Source organism: Polypterus senegalus, chromosome 3 (assembly GCF_016835505.1).
Source record: "Polypterus senegalus isolate Bchr_013 chromosome 3, ASM1683550v1, whole genome shotgun sequence".
NCBI lineage: Eukaryota > Metazoa > Chordata > Cladistia > Polypteriformes > Polypteridae > Polypterus > Polypterus senegalus.
The window spans coordinates 63,030,721-63,055,418 of NC_053156.1; the positions used below are offsets into that span (position 1 = coordinate 63,030,721).

The window sequence follows — 24,698 nt, forward strand, 5'->3', positions numbered from 1 at the left end:
GTGTAAGGTGAATCGATAAGTAACCCACCTTCCTAAAAACGGCGATATTAAAAATGTGACGCAGTACTTAAAGCCGGCATATCTACGTTGTGAACTGAGGTGCATAATTCTTGGAAGCATCAGTCGGACTTAATAGTTACCATTTAACAGCAATAGCAACGCATACGCGGCTGCGGGTCCACGGTCACCGTGCCACCTAATAAACCCGCCTCCGTCTCAAGTTGCGGGAGTACAGTCTTTAATGAGACTGTCTTATGATTGGTTGGGATTGGGAGCCACTGAAAGAATGAAGGCTAGTGATTGGTGTTTTTACTGGAGAAGGCGGACCCATATGGAAATTAACAAACGCTGACTGGGACCGCCGCGTGGACGCGCCGCCGGCATTTTAAAGCAGGAGCGCGGAAGTGACGCCGGCATCGCCGGCTGGACAGATTGACCGACTGACGGACAGGCGGACGGCAGCTGTTGAGTGAGTGCTTTGTGTCGGGATCGGGCCTCTCGAAGCGCTTTTTGAGGACTCAGGGTCTGAGTGGAGGTAATGGTCACTATTAAAATATAAGCTTTTAGGAAAGAAATCTGTAGGTAAGCATCCCGGCGCGGTAGCTATAATAGTGATAATAATAAAAGCGACTGGAGACTGGATGGACTAGTGGTTTCTTAGTGAGATGCTTGTCTTTTTGTTGAGCAAGGACCTTCTATGATGATTTTTAGGTGCTGAGGACGTAAAGAGTAAAGAAGGCAGGTGCCAAATTACAAGACTGTAAAGCTTTGATTTGGCAAGATAGTTCGCTTATTCTTATGGTGTGGCCCGGCTAGGTTCAGAAGAGTCCGGGTCGGTAGAAGAGCCCTGTGGTGCGACAGGGCTTGGCAGTTAAGAGAATTTTCCATATGCACTGATTTCCACTCGTGTTGGATTGTATGGCATTTTTTTTAAAAACCTCAAACGTAAAACAACTGCCAGATATTCTCTGATTATGCAATGCCAACCTTCCCAGATTTGCGCCTAATATGCATGAGATGCATGGGTAAATGGTGAAATGCGGTAACGTAGCGGAACGCTGAGTAAAAGCCCTTTATTTTCGGGGGCGGTCGTCAGCATAAGTAAGACAAGAGAACATGGGGCCCCCAACCCTTTTTTTCGGTATTGTTTCATAAATAGCATCTTGACAAGATATCTCGCTTCCTCTTTCAGTGCAGCTGTTTTATCTGACATTTACGAACGTGCACTTCGCTTTGCATATTTCCGAGTGAGCGATGTATGCAATTTTTGTAACTCTCTTGTCTTGAAAAATGAGGGATCGTCTGTGTTTAGAATAGCAACAGGTTAATTGTCCTGCATTACTCCAATAAACAGACATATCCGTCTGACTCTGCCTGCCATTCCCCATGGTGATCTGCATGTGGATCTCCAGACTTTTTTTGCCAGGTCCCACTTGACAACCTCCCCCGACTTGGTCCCAACAGTTTCAGCACACGTAAGCAATTAAATTCCTAGTTTGGCGTCTCGATTTTAGGCTTTCCCCCCAATGTAGCCGTGTATAACTTCCACAGATTTGCAATATTTATTTTTCACTAATCCTCCATTCTTACCAGGTTGTGCTGACATGGGCACAGAGGTGCACAAAGTGGAGGATTTCATGTTTTTTTTTTCTTTTCTTTGCAATGACTTTGACTTAATGACATAGAAGGAGGCAGGCAATTTTGACAGTTTGTTTATACTGAAGGCCGCCTGTCATTGTTTGTAAGGCAATTTCTTATTAGTTTTGCATAAGCTAGTGACCAAGTTTGTGGGTGCATAATTTTTGTTGGGTTAATGAATGATAATGAGCCTTTGCTCCTGCCCTTCAGGCTGTTATGACGTGCTTATCACTTCCTCAGGCTGCAAAATATGAAAAAATGAGGATTAATGGATACAGACAGGTTAGGCAAACTTTTTTTTTTTTTTTATCCCAGAGGGAAGTTTGTTTGTAGTAGAAAGTACAAGGCATCGTTATTCAGATACAAAAAAATAAGCAATGACATAACGACTGAAAATTAGTGTTATCATAAATACACACACTTAGGATTAGTACAAAGAAGAAGAATTACCTTTAACATCACACAAACTATTTACAAATTCAGTAGCATATCTACAGAATTAAAAATGTGTATTGCTCTAGGAATGTGAGTTCTTCAGTCTGTTGCTCTTTACTTCCATATCCTCATAATCAGGGCACGGCATCTTATGGCTGTCCAAGTCCTATAGACATACTTGGTGTGATTATTAGGCAACACCAACTTTTAGTGATCTGTCTGCTTTTTAATCCTCTTCAAGACCCTGCTGCTTGGTTTGTTAAAGTGCCAAATACATTTTATACAATACCCATTATCACTGATCATCTTACATGGACCAAAGCAATTGTTTTTTTTGTCATGAAACTGGAATTGACAATATTCTAATTCGTTTCACTTCCAGCCTGTTTCTTTTTTAATTTTAAATTGTTCCTTGAGATCTTGCATGCACTTTGCATCTGAAGCTCTGCTGCTTTTCTTCTGCATTCATGTAATAACTTTCTTTCATTTAATCCACGTTGCTAATTTCTTTGCAATTTGCACTATTCTTTACTGTTTGATGCACAAGTTTAATTTCACTATATTTAATTTCTTTCAAGAAATTTGATCTTGAGAATGTGCTATGAAAGGCACTGTATAAAATAGATTAATATATATGGAAATGTTCTTTATGTATTTGAGTGTCTGTCTCCATCTCCTTTTTTAGCTGGAATTGGTGGCTGCTAATGTTGATCACAGGGCAGATTTACAAGATAACATGATTCCATTTGATGTTTTGTAGACTGTATATAACTGTTAATAGGGAAGAAAATTTTGCTGACTTGCAGAATCCTGAAATCTCCTCCCAGCATTTTAAAAACCAGGTTGTAAACTCTTGAAGTTGTGTATGCCACATTCTGTTAATGTAGGTGTCTTTACTTTGACTTTACTACTGATGACCTTTTAAATGTGATGAAGATTCTACACTGGACACTTTCATGTAGGATAAATGTGTAATTCTTTGTTTTTGAAACCATGTTCCAAGAAAAAATTCTCTTTATCTTTTATTCAATGACAGTGTTCGACCACTGGGAATAAAAGTAGCTGGATTTATTGTATAATCTTGAACTCCTAATATCTTGCTTTAGTTTTGTATTGACCTATACAACCTTTTTGTTTAGAATGTTAACTTGGGATCAATGGCTTTTGTTCCCAGGATCATTCTGACAAAAGTCTTTTATGTCACCTATAGACCTATTTATTTGAGGCCTTTTGAGAAAGAGACAAGTGTAAAAATTCAAGTGAAACATACTTGCTGGTTTGGGGGAAATCAATTTTGGTGCTGCAGCATGCCAAAGCTGGTCCTGGCAGTGTTGTTAAGTGCAAGTCAAAAACCAGAACTGGGCACAACACCAGCCCATCACATGGACTACTCATGTACACACACACAGATTAGAACAGGGCCAATCTTTATTGAATTGGCAATTTAACCTAAAATGCACATATTTTGGCATCTGGTAGAAAAACTCGAATACCCAGAAGAACTCCCACAAGCATTTGGTGGGGATGATGTTTTAATTTCCTGCCTATGGGGATTTGGTCCTATTATTCACATGTTGTGTTTTTTTTTTTTATATAATGTTTGCTTAAAATGAAAAAGTCTGGGAAATGTGTGCAGTGCTCATACAACCAAGTCACTTCAGGTGAAATAAAATTGTTTTGGGTTTATGCATGCTTTTTCATGTTCTTTTTGTTTGCAATTGTTGACTTCTGCAGAAAGTTAAAACCCACCCTTAACACAGGAGAGAAGACATGGTAATATTGTACAATTAATCTGTTAAAAGCTAGCTGTACTCCTCTTCAACAATTTACACATTCTTTCTTATAGATTTTGTTTCTAAAATTTATTTATATATGTCTAAGTTTCATTTTTATTTACATTTTTATAACTGGGCAATGTAAATGCTAATGCCTGACAGCTCTGGGCTGAAAGTGCCTTTGAGCTAATAAGCAACTTTAAGCTAAGCTGGATGTGTGAGCGTCATGTGTTAGGCATCAGGTTCAGAGCAGAGTCCAAGATGTGCACACTGACAATGCTCTCCACCTGACAGGTGAACCCTAATGCACTGCACAAACGGCATGTTGCTCTACATACTAGAGCAGCTATGACGCAAGAGATGTTTAAGAGGGGTGTGTTGCCTCTTAACTTTCTTGTTTCTTGGGCCAACGTCATGAAATTAAATAACCTTTAGAGGCATGCTGCTTGACAGGGTCCTTTTAACACTGGGAAGACGCATGTGAAACCTCCAGGTGAAAGACTCTTAGCTACATATTGCAGGCATTGTATATTGTCTACTCATCTGAGCTGTTCTTCCTTTTTTTTTTTTCTTTTTTCTTCCCAATGTTGCTGTGTCTTTTGGTTTGGCAATTTTCTTATGACTTGAGTAGGAAATTTACTATTTACTGAAGGGCTCAGAAAACGTTTAGGGTATCAATGTCCTGGACCAGCTTCAGTTCTAAGTCTTCCTGCCTCTCAAATTTAACTTAAGAAGATGGTGAAACTATGCACTTTTGATTCTTGCTGCTTTGTTTTTCTTTTTATGGTGTGTCTCTGACTTAACCGATCCAGTCAAATGCATATTGATTTGTTCATCTGTTGGTGGCTTCAACTTGCTTCGGCCATGGTTGAGGGCCCTTGGCTGAACATAAGGATTCCATATTTTGTGGTGTTGTCCAAAAATGTTTTGTTTTTGACCAGGTTTACTTTACAAATCTCTGTTCATTATGTGTAGTACTGGATCTGCAATAGTTGTCTTCATTGTGTAAAGTTCTGAGATTTGTGGCTCAGGCTTATCGTTTAAACCAGTAAAGCAATCTTTTCCTCATTCTGCCCTTCATGAGGAATACTGTATTTAAAACTGTTCACAGTAAAACCCAAGTTCTTCCTTTACATGTCTGTTATTTTTGTATTGTTCCTGTATTATTCCACATCTGCAAGAGGCAAATTTATACAGTTACAATACAGAACTGCTATAGCAGGCATATGATCTACTCAGTAGTGTACAGTAGGCCTGTGGAGGAATTGGAAGCTGACTGTAGTTTAATATCCAACTCCATCACCACTTTTCCACATTGTCTGCCAGTTAAGACTTGAAACCTCGCTGTTATTGGAGGCAAGGTGTAGGAATGAATGGAAGTCTGTCCATTTGGCTTTTTGGATTATTTGTCCTTGCCACATTCTAATACTTTTTGCTGAAATGGTAGTAAAGATTCTGGACTATTTCTCTTTGTTCTTTGTGGGGGGTGGTTTTCTCTCTTTTTCACCCCTCCATATTCCGCCCCCCAAAACATCAGTAGATCTTCGGTGTATCTAAAGCAGGACAGTATAAAGATTCAGCCCAATGCTATTACTATCTTGCACTTTGTGTACCAATGGGCCTGTTGTTCACAACTTCCCCTCATAGATGGTGCTCGTATATCAAGACTATGACCTGCACTTATTTTTTCTTTTTCCCTAACTTATACAGAACTTCTTGGAGTCGGCGGTGAAGATGCAACACTCGGCCTCTGACATCTGTGCAGCCGCCACTACGTGATTTCAGACTTGCCCAGAGATTTGTGAAACCTGAGCCACTTCTGGCTGGGCCCCAAAAGCATTTGGACATAGAAAGTTAGCCAGACCTGGCTGGGAGAGAAAGCAGGAGTGTGACAAGAGGGTTGCCTATGCTGCAGGGTTTATCTTTCTTTATATATATATTTTTTTTTTTTGCCTGGAGGAGCTCATCCCTTGTCGTGCTGGCAATCCCTGCCCCACCAGCGTGGTCCATTTTGTGGGGATTGACTTCAGGAGAACATGTCCAAAAAGCACGGTCCAAAAGGTGGGTGTCCTATTTTGAAGTGGTTCTGTGTGTTTGGGCACTGGATGTGACTTTGTCACACTAATTCTTTGGGATATTTGAGAGAGAGCGAGGACCTGACTTGCACTGCTGCCATGGATGTTCAATGAGCCTGCTGCAGCAGTTTCCCCATTGGGAAGCATTTTTTATGTCACCTTCATCAGATACATGAAGCAATGGGGTTTTTGGGTTGAATACTTTTTGTTGACTGGTCTGTTTTTTTGATAAGCCCAAACAGCAGTCAACTTTTTCAAAGTCTAAGCTGGGAGTTTACAAAAAAAAAAAAAAAAACTGGTGTTATGATTGGTAGGATAGTATTTGCATTTCCGCCCTTCTAAGATCTATGTAGATTTTCTTCTAAAAAAGAAAACACTACTTTGAACTAGCTAAACTATCATAGATTTTGGAGAATTTAGTCTCTTCACCCACCTCCATTTTTTTTTGCAGTTCTTATGCTCCCAACCTCTTCCTCTTCCTAACATATGTTTAGGTGATGCTGTTATTCAAAGCAACTTTCAAATCACAACAGTTTGCATACCTCAATACTATGAGCACTGGTGGATTATTTTACTTGCACAGTGTTTTTTTTGTTATGGCTTGAAGTGGCAACATTTGTCTTAAAGTCTAATGGCTTGAATACCAGGTCACACTGTCCAGTTCTCCAGAGCAATACTTTGAAAGTCACATATGTACAGTAAAATCAAATCTCCCATTAAATTATCTTTTGTTGGTGGCTTCACAAGTTATAATCTTCTACATGTTTTTTTTTTTTATTGCTACCTAAAAAGTAATTCAAAATTTAGTAGTTTCTGGGTAGGATTACGTGGAAAGGGCATAGCCCTAATTACAGGTGAGCATGCCAAAAGAAAAAAAACCAGAAAAATGTCTGGTTGTTTTTATTTTTTCAGATTTTTATATATGTTTAATTTATTTAGGGCAATCCATAAGTGTTAGTTGTCTTATGTGAAGAGTGAAGACTGCATTTGTTCTTTTGGCTCAATGTTTTCATGTTTCTGCTGCCCATTGCTTGTTTTGTGCGCGTGTGCTGCTATGCCATTGATCTCCCTGTCCTAAGTCTGAGGCCGTTGATTGGATACTTTTTTCCCTTTTCCTCACTCTGAAACTACTACGTTATGCTGTTTCCACCCTTTTGAACCCCGGCCCCCTGCACAGAGTTTCTAGCATTACTGGACTGGTACAACTATATGTACCGGAAGCAAGGGGCACTATTTGTGTGCTTTTGTACATGTAGGAAGTGACCTTTTTATGTGACTTTTGCCATTCGCAATTTTGGGGTGGGGGATGATGTTTACTGGGTGGTCTGTTAGTTTAGTTCAACTCTGAAGGAAAGTTTGCTAGGATCTGCCTGGCCTTCTGGTGTTTCTTCCTGTGCATTGCCTCGGTTTGCTCTTGAAATGAACTATTGCAATGTTGCCACGTAAGGGGGGGTGGGGGATTATAGGCAGCATATGTTACTTCATTATTTCTTTTTGCTGGAGAAAGCATAAACACCCCCAACCCTTGTAGAGATTCATTATTTACATGCTGGAGAAAAGTTTTGAAATGGCCAATTGCTGGCGGTAGACCGAGTTTATGCCCCATCACTGTTGGCTTACATGCTACAGAGGAAGCTGTAAGGGGGTTGTGTTGTGTTTAGGTGCAATCTGGTATGCAACACAAGTCTGTGACAGATTTTTGGATCCAGAGTGAGGTGGGAGCCTGGATCACTTATGTCTGGATTTGCAAATGAATGAATATATATATTTAGAAAGTACAGTATTGCATTATGCATATAAAGTACCTTAGAACAAGGCTAACTATAATATAGTTAATATATAACGAATATTGATGCTTATATTCTATTTTATAGAATATTTTTAGGTTTTTAGAATATTAGGCTTCGACATCTGTAGACCTCTGGATGATGGGGAAAGGGGGAGTGTTTTTTGCTTAGGTGGAGCAAGCTATCTCCCTAGTAAACAGTTCCGTCTAGACTGCTTAAACCTAACATGAAATGATAGCTATAATATTTCATGCATTCAGTTAATTGATGTATGCTGCTCATTCGCCTAGAAGAGTGCTTTTTAGTTTTGCATGGTAAATTCTTCATTTGAGTATGCAAAATCTTGGTGGTGCACAGATTGATTTAGGTTTTGTTTGTCTTGTCAGCCTTGTATTTATTTAAGGGGTTTATGCTTTATCAGCCTTCGTTTTAGAAGTTGTTTTACAATTTGTTCATTGTTGCCTTCAGATGCCTTCGTCTGTGGAGTGAGCTATTGTTGGAAGTGCTTATGAGCAGTTTTTGAAGAGGTGCTTTTTAATACAAATGGCTCTTCTGTGTAGTTATGGATTAGAACTACACAGAATTATTTTTGAAAAACTCCTCTGCCTTTACTATATTTTATTACGTTGTTTTATTTTTTTATTTAATTCAAGATTGCTTATTAGTGCCCACTCCTTGTATAGATCGTGAGAATCCAGCTCTCTTCTTTACCGCACCTTTTGAAATTTTCTTTTTCTTCCCCCCAGTGGCGCCACTTGTTTGCTGCGTTGCCAGGTGGCTCCAAAGCTGTGCAGCCCTGGGGCGTATGCTGATGACGGCCAATGGATAACAAAAGCCAGCTGTGTAATGGCTTTGCACAGCTGCTCCTACATCCTCCTCAGCCCTTTTGTCATTGCTCAGCAAGTCCTGTTCTAATAATCTGTGTGGTAGGCATCCCGGAGACGTCAGCCATGGCAAGCAAAGTGACAAGCTCTGAGGCTGGCACACCCGCACTGCACAAATAGCTCGGCGCATGCTACGTGCTTGCAGGTGAACTTTGCTTGCTGTGCATTTTGGACCCACCCTGATCACACACAGTTGTGTACATCTGTGAATATACACACACATACACCAAATTCATTCCTTGGGGTATGTACTTGTTACTTTTCCACTGTTGGAATTAGCACTGATGCTTACTAGGCACTCAATCACATTTTACAGTTATCACTGTGCTGATATAGTGCCTTTAATTAAGAGAGAGAAAAGGTTGTTTGCAAATCAAATCATCAAACTGTGTGCTTGCTTGCTTGCAATGTGGACATAAATTAATGTCCAGTGTACACATGGGTTAGGCGGTTAGGTTTCACTTTCAATTCTGTGCAGTACATAGTTTCGTTTCTGGGTAAAGTTGGCAAGATAGCAAGGTGAAGGGAGACTGGGACTGCTTTTCATTTTATTTCCTTCTCGTTACAGACTCTGGAGATGTCTTCTTTGACACACAGTCCAAGATGGTCATGTCTCAGGGTGGAACATTTGAAAAAATGAAGGAGAAGGTGAGAAATCTTAAGATAAATTTTGGCTTATTTTTTTAATTTGGCATAGTAGTCTACCAGTATGCCTCTTTTTTGCATGAAGCAAATAAAGAGAGGTGGACAGGTTCTAGTCCTTTTTATTAATCAAGGAACAGTAAATGAACAGATGATACATAGGTTGAGGGGAAAATATGCTTGGAGGGTGACGTGGGTTACTAAATTACAACCACACTAGGGTCTGGTGTCATTGGCTGATGATATCCAGAACTTTGTGGCCCAGAAATCATAATGTGGAGACACTTCAGAGAAATGAATGGGGCTTGTTTTTTTTTAACTTTATGCATAAAACAACAAACCTTTCAGTGTCTGCTTCTTCTTAACTGGTACTGACTGTGTGAAATCTATATAGATCTAGGAAAATGTTAAGTCATCCACGTAAAAATTCAGTGGATGTTTAAGCTGGCAAATCCCTTTGCAAAGATGGGTACTATTTGACTGTCAAGAGGTCACTTAAAATGCCATTGCAGTAATTTTTGTGTGTGGACATGTTAACAATTGTAATTTTTTATATAAATCACATTGGGGAAAAGTAGAGTTTCATATGCAGATTTTTATTTTTTTTTTTAAATTGTTCCTTACAATTGTGTTTGCAGTACAAAGAGCTAAATGTAGTTTGGTGTTTCCCATCCAATGCCACGGCACCATAATTGCATAGTACCTTGTTTAACAGACTTGGACATATGTTGGGCTTAGCCTAAGTGGCCCTTTAATAATGCTGCAGATTTCAAAGGCCACTGGCATGGTATCTGTCTTATACTGATATTTGAAATTATGGTTGCTAAGAAGGGCATCTTCTTAAATGAGTTCATGATCCAATGCATTTTTTCTAAAAATGAGTTAAGGTAAGTATAAATAAAATAAAATAAATATTTTGCATTATTTCTTGTTTATGAGGATGTTAGCTAAGTTCTTGCCTTAAAAAGAAGTAACTAGTGTGTGTCTGTACCTTTTTTTTTTTTTTAGATCAGTGCTGTGCGAGCTGTTGTTCCCAACAAGAGCAACAATGAGATTGTCCTGGTGCTTCAGCACTATGATAACTCTGTGGATAAGGCTGTGCAGGCTTTTGTAGATGGTAAGTAGCATACTTCCTTTAACTATTCTCTTCTTCGTTTGGTCCAGGTATGTGTTTTATTAAACCTCATTTGTGTTATGTGCTTTCTGTGCTAGGCAGTGCTGTGGAAATCCTGAAGGAGTGGAATGTCACTGGAAAGAAAAAGGTATGGGTTTATAAGGTACTATATACCATGTGGTGATGTCATTTGTTGCATGCGCTGGCTTCTGTCAAATTAGTCACTGTTGACTGTGTGCCTTTTAAAGCATTGTGCAAACATATTTATCAGCAAGGGTCAGAATTGAGTGTACTAGGTCAACAAAATAACCATATTTTTCTTTGCTTGAGTTGGTGCTGTCCAGTCTGCCACTATGTGATTACTAGTATATTGAAAATGATTCTGTTTCAAAATATAGGTGAAGTCCTGTTGTAATGAAATTCATGGAACCATAAAGATATTTTATTATAATAGATTTGCCATTTCTAATGGTAGTTGCAGAAGGACAGCTCTGTAGCTGCTCTGCTGCTTCTGGTAAACAGTAAACCAAAGACAAAGCAATTTGTTGTCTTCTGCCAGATTAGGCTTACCACGTAATGTGTTTGTCGCATGATGTTTAGAACATTTGCCACTGGGCTTTGACCTGATCTTCTCAAACGCCTCGTCTGCCACAGCGGTGATTCCGAACTGCTGGTGTTGTTTTAATCTGAAGATGGGAGTTAAACAGGGCGACTACCGTGTTGCGGCACCTATCTTGTGTACTTGCTGAAGTAACAGATCCTATTTTGAATGAAGTCTTGAGACTGTTGTTGCCTTCTTTATACAAAAATAAAGTACCTGTATTTTCAAGCAACTCTGTGACCCAAGCTTGATTTACTTGTATTTATATGAAAAAAAGAGCTTCTAAACCCGCAAAAAAATGTATTTGAAATAAGAAGTTAGATGTAACTTTTTTTTTTTTCTTAGAAACTTTTAAGTTTTTTTCCTCAGCGTTAACTTATACCATGTCTGACATTTTTTGTTCATTGCAAAGAAAACTTTGAGAAGTGTAATGAAACTCTGAACACTACAGTATCCACACGACACAACTAGCCATGTGGATACTCAGTGGAACACTGATTCAGAATTCACCTATACCTGCATGATGCCGAGACTGCCAGAGACCAGAAATTTCACAGCAGACTTTCCCTTTGTTTTGGTCTAACGAGACACCCTGTTCAGGGTTGCTGAGATTCGGTTAAAGTATGGGTGCAACAGAAAGTATTTTATTTATTTTTCAAATCTCATTATTATCTTTGGTGGCCATTTTTGTTTGGGGAAAAAAATGTTGTTTTATTATAGAAATCCCATTCAACTATTCTTGATGAAAGAAAAATCACAAAATGAAGGTTGCCCACATTTTGCAAACCGAGAAAACAACCATATCTTTCCTGTAAATGAAAAACGTCTAGAGAAAAGGTGCAAATAAGAACTTCTTTCTGTGCAGACTTTTCTGTATTTTTTTAAATTTAATTTTACATTTGTATTCCTCTTTTTGCTCTGTGGCCGTCACAGGGCCTTTCACATCACACACAGGGACCTTTCCTTAACCTCTGCATTTTTCTTTACTTCTCTGCTTTTTTTTCCTTTTATACATTCCTATACATTTCTTTTCTTTTCCTTCAAAAAAACCATTTCACTTGCAAAACACACCAGACAGCTTCTTCCTTCTACTATAACTACAGGCAGGGCTGGGCCTAATCATTTTGAGGCCCTAGGTATGGATTTGCTCTGGGACCCCAACTAGCACAATGCAAACATGTATTGTGATATTTACATGTTTCATAAAGGTAGTCTACCTTTTGAGGTGCAGCTAAAAAGAAGCGATAAAGCTGTTGCAGATGTCCAGAGAAGATAATGGCATCTCTGCAAATTCTTACTGCATCAGCTACCACTACATTTAGGGTAGGGCAACACATGACCCAAAGAAAGCTTGGGAGTTTTTTGCAGCAGTCTGGCCTTTACACCTTTGTGCTTCACCTTCATATTGGCACAATTGTCATATGACCAGAGAAGTCTAAATTTCTTCATTGTCTCGGTTTCTGGAAGGAATCCCACATGCCCTTTAATGCAATGACAATTCTTATGTCATTTGTTTTATCATGGCTAACATCTAGGAAGAGAATGGAGTAATATTTGGACTACCTGATGTCACTCGCATTGTGCTTGGTTATCTTCTCACTTAAGGAATTATTGAGCTAATTTTCAATTGTTTTGCCAAGGTAGATGTGTTCCATGTGCTATTTCATAAATGCCTTTCTCCTGAAGCAAACCATGAGAATCTGACTAATTATACAGTTAATAATATGAAAAGCTCACTACTACGGAAAATGCAACAGACTTCACATATGACAGTAGGGAAACTTTTTAATTAATGAGAAACAAATATTAGGAGGACTTGCCTGTTTTTGTTACACTCAACAAATTATTGTTCCTAGTGGAAATTTCCAATTGACTATTTAGTTAAATAATCTGCAAATCCGTTCTCTTTCATATGAATTGAGATTCAGCTTCTATTGTGAAGTATTCTGTGGTGTACCTATCAAAATAATTTAATGGGTAGCAACTGCAGATGTTATTAATTTGGCCCACTGTCCTAGATCCTTGTGCTTTTATATTTTTCATTTAGCATTTTTTCGACAACAGATTAACACCCATCTGCCAACCCATAATAAACTGATAAACTACCTGAAAAATGGAAGTGGGATCTTTCATATCCAAACCAATTCTAGATGACCAAGAGAGTGCATATGACTTGAGCATTTATAGTTTTCATACTCTTTCTCTGTGCGTTTAGCATTCGTTTGCTCAGAGGTTGATGCACTTGCTGCTTGCTGAGCAGCTGTTCTTTCCCCACCCTAGCAGCCTTCATCTTCAAATACTTTGTCGGCATCTTTTCACGTTTTAAAACTGATTAAGTCAGTGTTTGTGTTGCAATTACTTAGTACGCTTTCTTTAATTTTTCACTTAAGTCTTCAATCTGCCTCAAGAATGATTTAACATATGAAGAGGTGTAGGGGAAGTGATGGCGAAAGTGGTAGGGATGAGAACGGTGCCCGTATGCATGCACCACCCTGCTGGCCACTGCTGAGAGTTGATTCTACAATAAAATAAAATGAGGAATAACCTTGGACATCAATCATCACCCCAAAGCTGACAGTAGACATCACATACAGTAGTATATGTGTACCAAATTTCAGTTCAATAGGTCAAACGGTTTGCGAGCCACAGGTGATTTAAAATCCTGAAAAGACAGAGACCGCCACGGTAGCATATTATATATAAAGATGTTAAAGACTTGAGGCATAAACAATATAAACTTCTGTTGCTATGTCAGTGGTAAGGAGAACACAATTTCAATTCTTTAAGACTGGATAGATCCACTAATGTGATTGTCTTGAAGCCATTTCTTTAAGTGTGTGTGGTGTATTTTGTTTTTTTCTCCCCTCCTCTCTTCCTTTAGGAGCACAACAAATAAGTGGTTTACTACACTGTGAAGTTCAGGTTAGAGTTACTGTTGTATTTTGTGCACAGAGATAGTCCACTGGTTTCTGATGTTGGTTATGACTTTTAGATTTCAGGCCTGTATTTTGGAAGCTTTATGCCTGTGGTACAGTTTGCTGTACTCGGCACATATAACTAATTGTGTAGCCACCTGCAGTTTATAGTAAATCTGGCCTGAGGCTATCTTTGCCATCTTTGTGTTTTGGGCTTATTGAATACTGCTTTTTTTAATGAAGAAGATATATTTTTGATCTAGCTAAATCGTCCTCTTACTGTGTAACCAGGTCACGTCTGTTGATAGATAATTTTGTTATCATTTGAAATAATACAATGATGCAAGATGTGTGGAAATCCATGCAAGCCTTTTTCTCATGGAATGCCATGTTTCTTCCCTTTTTTGCCTCGGGATAGATTTTGATTACTGATCTAAGCCTGCTGAGGACTGAAATTTGTTTCAGTCTGTTGGGCTTCACCAGTTAAAACTGCTAGATGAAGGAAAACTGCTGATTAAACATCCCTGTCAAACACTCTTGTGTTTTGGTGGTTTATTTGACTTTTTTAACTGCACAATCTTAGGTGTTCACTTGGTAATAGCATTCTGTATGTGCCTCCCTACCTGTTTTGTAGACTCGAAAGAAGAAACCAAAACCAAAGCCTCCGACACCGGCCAATGATGGTCTGGTGGAGCCCAGCCAGACTAACACTGAAGGAACGCAGTCTGTCACATCCTCAGAAAAGGAAGGCTTAAATGGATTCCATGCTAATGGGTCCCTCAATGACATGGAATCTGTGGACTCCCTCAGTGAGCAGCTCGACTCCATATCTGTGGATCACCATGAGCTGGAAGACTCGGAGTCTGCTACACCAGAGGTATCTGATCCTACAGGTAGGAAGCCTTCAGAAGTGTCAAAATTGATTATTGTCAAGGTTAAAATTAGATTTTCAAGACATTATACATCTTATAACATATCTTCTTATGCTACATTTTGTTAATTTTTCTCTTATTTCTATAGAGCAGGAGGAGGGACCATGTACAGTAGAGCCACACGGCCAACAGACTACATCTGTTACCTCTCAGGGCTCCAAACCTCAGAGGAGCTCAAATACAAGGTCAAGACAGAGCTCCCACCCAGTTTCATCTCCGCTTCTGGTAATGCCAGATGATTTGCTTCTTGGTTCTTCTGGCAGTAAGAAACTAGGTAAATTGAAAACCTGTGACATTTTCAATAATGTGCATCTGTACTAGTGGCTGGACGGATGAACTTAAGACAACATTGACATCCGCAAGCATTTGTTTGTGCAAAGGATTGTGGGAATTTGGGACAAGCAGTATAACTTTGAAGGTATCTTGATGGCCTAGTATCTCCTCTAATCGGCATTTAAAGGACAACTTGGCTGCTGGCAAGCCAAACAAAGCTTGATGGATCAAATTTTTTTTTTTTTTTCTCTTTTTGTTGGGGTATTTTTTTTTATTTGCTTTTAAGGCCTAATAAATACTGATGTGGCTCCACTGCTCACCTCTGAACATTTCATTACACTTATGATAATGTTTCTTTGTAAATTATAAAGGTCTTCAGTTATCAATAAGGAAAGTGCTGTGTGAGTGTGTGTGTGTGTGTATTATATAATATAATTTTTTTTTTTTGGCAACCACCTTCTCATTTTAATATCCAGCCTCATGCCTGGCCTATTATAAACAGATGTGGCAAATTTGTTATAATGCATAAAGACTGAACATGGGCTTTAAGGCATTTTGCATGCAATGGAGCTACTTGCTTTTAATTCTTAATGGTTTATGCGTCATAGATTTGGATTTATGTGGTTGACAATTTTGCAAAATTGATTAAATTGCCGTAATGCAGTGGATTCCCCCTAGTTGTTGTTGTTTTTTAAAAAAAAAATAAAATAAAAAAATACTACAATACTAGCAGGTTAAGTGAGTTGCTCCAAATTGGGTATTTGTGGGATTGAATAGGATAAAGCCTCCTGTCATTTGAAAATGGGATGGGCAGAAATCTTAGCATGTTATCAAAAGATTTTTTTTTTTGTTTCATCTAGTGTACAGATTCATGAATCTTTCTGGGTATTTTTCCTTCCTGCTTATAGCATCTAATATCGACAAGTCTGTCAAGGACCTACAGAGATGCATGGCCTCACTCACACGCTACCGAGTTGTAGTAAAGGAGGAGATGGACTCGTCCATTAAGAGAATGAAGCAGATCTTTGCTGAGCTGCAGACATGGTATGTTTTAGTGTTTTTTTTTATAGATTCTGTGGAGCACTAAAGGTGCCACTGCAAAGATTGGATAAGGAATTTGACTCCAAAGTTCCTAAAATGTAATGGTGCCAGCAGTTTTTATAGTATTGTTACTACCAAGAAAGTCGGAACTGCAAACCTGTATGACTGCAAGCAGATGAATTAGTCCAGAAGACGCAATAATAAATAATAAAAACTATGTATAATAACATCTCATTATGGTGATGAAATGGCATCACTTTTACAAATGTCCAAAAAAAAAACTGCACCATGCATGTCTGAAAATGGTTTTTGTGTTTGTTCAGGAGATTTTCACTGCACAAGTGCAAGATTTTTTTCATCCTCCATTAAATTAAAAAAAAAAAAAAGAAAAATGCACATGCAGGCTTGTAATATTGACACCTTTTTATCCCATTATGGAATTAGTTCAAAAACTGATTTGTGTGCGCTTTGAAAGCGAAACAGCATTAATGATCAAATTGGATGTAATTGTTTAACTCGTATTGTTATATAAGCATAGAGATGAAAAGATGAGATTAATTACATTTAAATAGTGTCCTAGCCATTCCAATATATGAAATGAGGCTTTGCATTCATATCTTAGACTGTAATGAGCATATCAGTCCAAACATCTATCCATTTTCTAACCGGTGTATACAGTTCAAGTTTGTGCTTGGGTCAGATTTGCATATAATATATATATATATATATATATATATATATATATATATATATATATATATATATATATATATATATATATATATATATATATATATATATATATATATATATATATATATACACACACACAAACCGGATTCCAAAAAGTGCAATGATGTGGAGATGGCAAATGTCAATATTCTATTTGTAATAGAACGTAGATGACAGATCAAACGCTTAATCCGAGTAAATGTATCATTTTAAAGGAAAAATATGTTGATTCAAAATTTCACGGTGTCAACAAATCCTAAAAAGTTTGGACAAGTAGCAATAAGAGGCTGGAAAAGTAAATTTCAGCATAACGAAGAGCTGGAAGACCAATAAACACTAATTAGGTCAATTGGCAACATGATTGGTATAAAAGAGCTTCTCAGAGTGGCAGTGTCTCTCAGAAGCCAAGATGGGTAGAGGATCACCAATTCCCACAATGTTGCGAGAAAGATAGTGGAGCAATATCAGAAAGGTGTTACCCAGCAAAAATTGCAAAGACTTTGCATCTATCATCATCAACTGTGCATAACATCATCCAATTCAGAGAATCTGGAACAATCTCTGTGCGTAAGGGTCAAGGCCGTAAAACCATACTGGATGCCCATGATCTCCGGCCCTTAATCGACACTGCACCACAAACAGGAATGCTACTGTAAAGGAAATCACAGAATGGACTCAGGAATACTTCCAGAAACCATTGTCCGTGAACACAATCCACCGTGCCATCCGCCGTTGCCAGCTGAAACTCTACAGTGCAAAGAAGAAGCCATTTCTAAGCAAGATCCACAAGCTCAGGCGTTGTCACTAGGCCAGGGATCATTTAAAATGGAGTGTGGCAAAGAGGATAAGAACAACCCAAGTTGTTATCAACGCTCCGTTAAGAAGCCTGCATCTCTGATGGTATGGGGTTGCATGAGTGCGTGTGGCATGGGCAACTTGCATGTCTGGAAAGGCACCATCCATGCAGAAAAATATATTCAGGTTCTAGAACAACATATGCTCCCATCCAGACGTCCTCTCTTTCAGGGAAGACCCTGCATTTTCAACAAGATAATGCCAGACCACATTCTGCATCAATCACAACATCATGGCTGCGTAGGAGAAGGATCCGGTACTGAAATGGCCAGTCTGCAGTCCAGATCTTTCACCTATAGAGAACATTTGGCATCATAAAGAGGAAGGTGCGACAAAGAAGGCCCAAGACGATTGAACAGAGATATATATATATATATATATATATATATATATATATATATATATATATATATATATATATATATATATATATATATATATATATATATATATATACTGTTAAATATTACTCTTTAGTAATATTTTTAACCAGCTAATGATGTAAATGTACTGTAAATCTTACAATAGCAGATTGACAGATTTGATCCTCTAACACACCAGACTTTAAAAACATATTACAAAAACAGCTTTGAAGAGTTGGTTTAAATTGAATTATTTTGAAGCACACTAATTCACCAGTACATATATAATTGGTTTTGAGTTTTTATATTTATTATGTATTTAAAACAGTATTTTTCAGCTACTGGATAGAGCATGTGGGAGATTAAATTTAGAGTGCGCACATGCCAAGATCAATTAGGTAGTTCATGATATAGATTTTTTTTTTTCTTTTTAATAAATCCACCCCAAGATTATAAACCCCTGATTTATTGCACTGTGGGGATACCCATCTCTGCCACACATTAAAATTCAAGCCTTGCATTGCATTTTTATATTTAGGAGTACCAATACTTCCATCCATCCATTATCTAATATGCTATATCCTAACTACAGGGTCAAGGGGGTTCACTGGAGCCAGTACCAGCCAACATAGGGTGCAAGGCAGGAAACAAACCCCGGGCAGGGCGCCAGCCCACCGCAGGGCATACCAATACTTGTTTGCATAAATTAGAGGTATCCAATTGATGGATATGCCAGTATTTTAAAGATGTTCTTAATATATTGTGTTACAGGAAAAGGTACAGTATTCATTTCAATAAATGGAGGTACATTAATACAACTATTGAATGGCATTTCTGTTTTTGTCATGGTATCAAAACTTAATTGGGAATCAAATACAGAAATTCTGCTATTGCAACATCCCTAGACTGGGTAAGGTGAAGCCTGATTTGGGATAACTGGTAATCTACAAAAATAAAGCAAAGTGCTTCCTTGATCAGACCATTAGGAAAATGTAGAGTGAGAACAGGTCATTCAGGTCATATATATATACTATGTCAAGGGTTTATATATGTACTTGAACTCAAGGGTAAATATTATCTGATCCCAGTTATTTTGCTTGGTTCAGCCTATTTAATCTAAGCAGTACTTCTCCCACTACAAATTGTGCCTCCTTAGTATAGTCCCTTTTATGATTGTGAGGTTATCCACTTCCTCACATGTGAAGCCTTCATAAAAATGCAAGTTTAGAGCATCTGATATTTCATTGTTTGTATATTTTAGTTTTCCCTTTACCATTTCTAATACACTTCCTTCTTGACTGTTCTTTCAGTTTTTTAGTATTAAAAGAATCTCCTTTGGGTCATCTTTTGCCTTATCTGCTGCATTTCTCTCTAACTTCCCTAATATCTTTCTTAATCATTACTCTGATTGTGTCATACTCCTTACGATTCACATTGGAGTGATTAGTCCCTTTGCAGCATCTTTTTCTCTTAATTACCCAGTGCATAGTTTGTGTGGTGTGTTTTTTAATTTTCTAGTAATTCTAGATTTTTGGGTTGTACCTGTTCTGCATTAAATGTAAAACATTCATACCTATTCCACCTATATTTTTTTTTTTAAACCTGTTCCACTGCACCTTGACTGTCTCCATACTTAAAAACCTATCCCAGTTTATCCCTTTTAGATTTTGCTGTATCTGTTGAAAATTTGTCCTACTAAACTTAACAGTTTTGGTCTTCAACATCAGTGCTCTTCCAAAACATAAGTGTATTATTATATTATGGACCTCTACATCCTCAGTTCTATCCCTGATTATTACAAAATACTAAATCCAGACAAGCTTCCTGCCACGTCAGTGCTTTAACATACTGTGCTAAAAAAAAAATAGTAGCTGCTCTTGTACTCTATTTACAAGTTTTGCCCTGTTAATATTCGGATAGTTATGTCCCCGATGACTGTAGTATCCCCCTGTAAATATGCCTTGTTGTGATATATAGGGTGAGATTTTAAACTGCTTTAGAGCTTTTCTTTGTTCAGGCATAAATATATTTTAAAGTGAAGGAGGCAGTGTGAAAATCCTGTGTGGAGCTAATGAGACAACAGGCAGACAAACAAAGATGGGTGCTGTCCTTGTGGCTTTGTCTTGGTCAACACCTTTACAGTTTACCTGGTTAACTAAGCAAATAAGCTTTCGGAGGACTTTGTGCTGAAGCAGCAGCTGGGATGTAACATTCTGTATATTATCATACTGATGATATTGCTGATAATATTTTGAATTAGTGCCTCGCAGTTAGGAGACCCGGGTTCGCTTCCCGGGTCCTCCCTGCATGGAGTTTGCATGTTCTCCCCGTGTCTGCGTGGGTTTTCTCCGGGCGCTCCAGTTTCCTCCCACAGTCCAAAGACATGCCGGTTAGGTGGATTGGTGATTCTAAATTGGCCCTAGAGTGTGCTTGGTGTGTGGGTGTGTGTGTGTCCTGCGGTGGGTTGGCACCCTGCCCAGGATTGGTTCCTGCCTTGTGCCCTATGTTGGCTGGGATTGGCTCCAGCAGACCCCCGTGACCCTGTGTTTGGATTCAGCGGGTTGGGAAATGGATGGATGGATTTTGAATTAGAAGTGCTTCTGTCATTTACACTTTAGTTAAGAAGGTTATATATGGCAAGGATTTAAAGTACTCAGTAGTCCTTATACTCCATACTTGTAGCATTGTGAATACATTGTCAGTCAATCTTATCCCTTTTGTTTAAAAAGAGGACTTTTATTTATTAAACTCATGTTAGAACCTTCCCTTTCCTCCCTACAGAGGTTTTATTTCTTCTGTCCGTTGTACTGCTTTGTAATGTGAAAAGCCGGCACCAGTGCTTTTACAACAACAGTGTCTAAAGTCTAAAGTAGTGTTGGGAGCAGAACCTTGCAATTTTTTTTTTTACTTCTCTTTTTTTTTTTTTTTTATTAAAGTTTAATGACAGTCCAACTTAAAATGGATTGGGCCTCACTTTTCTGTCAGACAGAGGATAATTCAGATCAAAATTGTTTATTGCATAGGCCTGAATGGGCCCTTCTTGGGTGTAGTGTTGTCCATCAAGTACCCGTTTACCTTGGCACATGTTCAAGCAGTACCCTTGCCTTATACAATACTGGATCAATAATTTCCCACCAATCTCCGTTCTTTTAGAACTGTTTTCCAAGTGGTACAGTATGTGGTGGAACACCGTTGGCTTATGAGCACACTACTGGAGCACTTTTACTGCCCTGCTGGCTTGCTGTCTCATTTTATTCAGTTGGAAGGCTTACTGTTATGGGGGTGGGGGTCTGGAGGGTTAGCTCATCTGGTAACAATTCACAATTTGTTTTGGTTCCAGGTCTCATCTTTATCAGCCTTATTCTTGGCATTTTACTTCTCACATTTATTCATTTTCACATTCTGTGGCTGTCATTATTATTATTTTTTTTGGTAAGCAATTTGGCAGAAGTTAATTATCTTTATATATAACTTTTTGTGGGAAAGGAAGATGATGATAAGATCAGTGTACTATATCCTAATGTGATAAGGGTGTGCCATCATCATGTGCTTTAAAACAATGAAAATGATGTATATCAGTGGTCAAATCTCATATAGTTTAAATAACTTAATGGCTTGTTTGCCATGATTTCCAACAAAACTGAGGCTAAATGGTGTGAGGTGTATTTATTCACTTCTGTTTTATTTTTAAACTGTAACCTTTTCAACATCAGTAGATCTGGAAATCCTGTGCCACCTTACCCTGGAAGCACTGGGTCTGTCATTGATGCATCTTTTATAGATTAACATACAAGTTGTGCCACACACTTGATGTTCTTTCTTTTCCCTTTTCAGCCTAATGGACCGGGAAGTAGCCTTGCTTGGTGAAATGGACAAAGTGAAAGCAGAAGCATGTGAGTGACCACATTGTCTGCCGGAGCAGCTGTTGGCGCTGTGCAGTGTCTTACCTCTGTGCTTTTTACGTATACCCTGAACAGTGGACGTGCTCCTTAGGTTTTGTAACAGAGTTCCCTTTGCTTGCTTATTTAGAGAGGCGTTCATCTTTTTTTAGAGTAAACAGTCAGGGCAGTTTAGACTTGATTATCATACTCAAGATTTCCTGCTTTTTAGTGAGAAGGTTACAATGAGACCTAAACAAAAAAGGAGTTGAAATTGTGTGGTGGAAAACTTCCTGCCATTTGGCATAGAATCTGTAACTGGTAACCAAATGGATCTTTGCTCTTGTCACCTTGTAAACAGAAGGGTTATATCTTTGTTTTCCTGATCGAATGGGGGAGTTTGTGTGTTTCTTTTAAATCAATACTGTTTAGTTTTGAAAAAGACTGTTCCTGAAATACAGAAACCGTGATACAGTTCTGAATTGTCTGTAAATTGTTTAACCATCTTGGTAAATGAACCTTTAGCCTTAAGAAGGGTCCAAGGTCCTGAAGTTGGGAGGAGCCAACACCATTTAAAAGCCCGTTTCATGTGACCAGGGATAACTGCTGATTTGTGACATTACATAAGGGGCAGAGTTCACGATGTTGGAATTGCATCTTGTTTGCATATAATTCTAAAATGTACAAAGTCAAGTTTCTATAATACTGATATGAGATTTCTCCAGTTTCATTTCTTGTAGTGCCTCCTGTGCTAAACCTTTTGTGTTTTATATCACAAAATGACATGTGGAGCTCCTCGTTGTATTATCTTAGAAGCTTGGCAGCACTGCCTTTAATTTCCTATTTGATTTTTTTATTTTTTTTATTTCGGTACAGCACATTTCTTATTGCTTAGCAACAGTGAATGTAGTACACTTTTAAATTACAATGCAGTCAGTTTTAGTTCATATTTTTTAACCATGCAGCGTTTTGAAACAAAGCCTGGTGTCAGAACAGGAGCTTATTTGTAAGTGTTGTGGGTTTGTGTCTGCGGTGCATTAGCGCTTTTTACATTGTGTTATATTCCTACAGCCAAAAAATCTGCGTAATCTATTGGCCAACATCCCAAGAGTTCGAAAACCAGCACTTGCTTAGTGCCCTTTATTTATAGAATTCTATCAAACTTCTATCCTGAATTTGCATTAAGAGGATTTAACATTATCTACATCCATCTAGTTTCAGACCTCCATAATCAATTTCAAGGATTTAGAAGGTGCAGTAACCTTTCACAGCAGTGTGAGGAGGAAGATAGGAGCCACTGGCAAAACCTGAAAGGCATGCCAGTTCATTGCATGGAAAATGCACGCTCATTCACTCCTAGAGCTACAATTTGTTGTCCAATTAACCAGCATGCATGCTTTGAAAATGTAGGAAAGTGAAGTAGGTAGAGAAAACTCGAACAATGTACAGACACCACGTGGGCAATGAACTGGTTAGGATTTCATTCAGTTGTAGAGCATTTTCCCCATAGTAGTCTTTAGATAATATTGATGTAATCTATATGCACTTCAAAGCATTTGTAGAAAAGTAAAGTAAGCAGTCAAATGATGTACACCCACTGATGGCAAACTGGGTAGGCAGAACAGGATAAGCTTGAACACTTTGCTTTGGGTCAGATGGGCTTTTCATTTGTGGGCAATACCACTGATGTTGGTAGATAACCCTCGAGTCTTTGTATTAGATTAGAAAAACTTTATTTAACCCAAGGGGAAATAAAGATGCATACAACAGCAGAAACATTGATAAAAATATAGAGTCGCAGGACTAATAATGCAGTCGGTCAATCAGTTAAATAAATGTATAGTGTTCTGAAATTTCAAAGTGAACTAAAGTGTCTGTCATTAAATTGCCTGAGAGCAGCAGGCAGAAAAGATCCCCAGAGATGCTTTTCTAGCACACCGTGGTGGAATGAGCCTGTGGCTAAAAGTGCTTCAAGATCATACCTCCTGGAGGGGATTTTTCATGATGGCTTCCAGTTTCCAGTGTGGAAGCTCTTGTAGAAAAGAAGATGGTGGCAAAAGTGGAGGTCATCATGAAAAATCCCCACCATGAGGTTAGCATCGTGATGGAGCATGTTTTCTTGATCAGTTTGTTCAGGAATTGTGATTCTTTTGAGCTCAAGTTGCTTCCCCAGGAGACCATCATGTAGAGCAACACACTGACCACTATGGACTGGTAAAACATTTGCAGCAGCATGCGGCACACATCGAAAGACACAAGTCTCCTTAAAGTACAATCTGCTCTGCTCTGGCCCTTCTTGGGCAACTTAATTTTGTACTTAATAACTTTAATGTATGGTTTTGTGACTCTGTGTGTGTCTCTGCATACCGTATACAACATTCTTGCGTTATCTTTATAGCCGTTTTTTCTTTTTGCCGAGTTAAGACGTGTTGAGCAATCCATTCATATGCTGACTATTGTCTTTTAAAGGAAATGTCATGATTGTTGTGTAATTAGACACTTTTAATGGTACTTGCTTAAGAGGAATGTTGCTACAGGTGAATAACAAGTATGTAAAAAAGCTACACAAATACATACGGTAATATTGTGGAGAATACACCCCAGGATTAGGACTAATATAGAAACTTAATTACAGAATCATCTTTGCTGTAGAAAACATGAACACGAGGACCGGTTCAAATCCTTGGTGATTTTATACAAAAACATTTAATGTTTGTGTTGGAATAAATAAATTTATAAAGCCCATCTTATCAACTGGT

General features: G+C 38.3%; 1 protein-coding gene across 3 annotated transcripts in view; it reads left to right on the top strand.

Annotated features, from left to right (window-relative positions):
• Positions 1-366: 366 nt before the first annotated feature.
• The window catches only part of spats2 (spermatogenesis associated serine rich 2), a 33,472-nt gene continuing 9,140 nt past the window's right edge, over positions 367-24,698 (top strand). Inside the window, exons 1-9 of one of the 3 annotated variants that reach the window (XM_039747331.1) lie at positions 367-469; positions 5,559-5,909; positions 9,163-9,242; positions 10,245-10,353; positions 10,449-10,513; positions 14,501-14,759; positions 14,887-15,072; positions 15,980-16,115; positions 21,896-21,954. In XM_039747331.1, coding sequence (XP_039603265.1) covers positions 5,885-5,909; positions 9,163-9,242; positions 10,245-10,353; positions 10,449-10,513; positions 14,501-14,759; positions 14,887-15,072; positions 15,980-16,115; positions 21,896-21,954 — 919 coding nt within the window. In that variant the 5' untranslated portion in view covers positions 367-469; positions 5,559-5,884. Of the gene's footprint in view, positions 536-5,558; positions 5,910-9,162; positions 9,243-10,244; positions 10,354-10,448; positions 10,514-14,500; positions 14,760-14,886; positions 15,073-15,979; positions 16,116-21,895; positions 21,955-24,698 lie in introns of all 3 variants that reach the window. The other 2 variants (XM_039747330.1, XM_039747332.1) reach the window with 2 other exon arrangements.